The sequence below is a fragment of the Oxyura jamaicensis genome, chromosome 23, assembly GCF_011077185.1.
Source record: "Oxyura jamaicensis isolate SHBP4307 breed ruddy duck chromosome 23, BPBGC_Ojam_1.0, whole genome shotgun sequence".
NCBI lineage: Eukaryota > Metazoa > Chordata > Aves > Anseriformes > Anatidae > Oxyura > Oxyura jamaicensis.
The window spans coordinates 2,781,724-2,782,126 of NC_048915.1; the positions used below are offsets into that span (position 1 = coordinate 2,781,724).

At 62.5% G+C, this 403-nt stretch overlaps 1 protein-coding gene across 1 annotated transcript in view; it reads right to left on the reverse strand.

Moving 5' to 3' along the window:
- The window catches only part of FAM76A (family with sequence similarity 76 member A), a 43,616-nt gene extending 43,483 nt beyond the window's left edge, over positions 1–133 (reverse strand). Inside the window, exon 1 of the mRNA XM_035345856.1 lies at positions 75–133. Coding sequence (XP_035201747.1) covers positions 75–133 — 59 coding nt within the window. The remainder of the gene's footprint in view (positions 1–74) is intronic.
- Between the last annotated feature and the right edge of the window lie 270 nt (positions 134–403).

Here is a 403-nt window from a genome sequence, read left to right on the forward strand (position 1 = left end):
CCCCCCCCCCCCCCCCCTCCTCGGTGTCCCCCCTCCGTGCCGAGGGGGACGTGGCCAAGAGGGGATCTTCGCACAGCACCGTGCCCAAGGGCTGGAGGAGCGAGGTGTTAGCGAACAGCGGGGAAGTTTCCATCGCCGCCAGGCCCTGGCCACGGCTAACTTAAAATAAATTAAGTGGGGAAAAAAAAAAAAAAAAAAAAGAAAGAAAAAAGGCTAATTAGGCGTCTTCAAAGGGGGTGTGCCACGGGGGAAATTCGGACCGAGGATTGGGGCGGGGAGGGGGGTTCTGCGGGCTGCCTGCGCGCCCCCCAAACCCCGCATCCTAACGGGGAGCGCAGTGCGGGTGCAACCCGGGAGAGGGCAGCAATGCCCCGTGAATCCCACTTGTGTGGGGGGGGGGGAC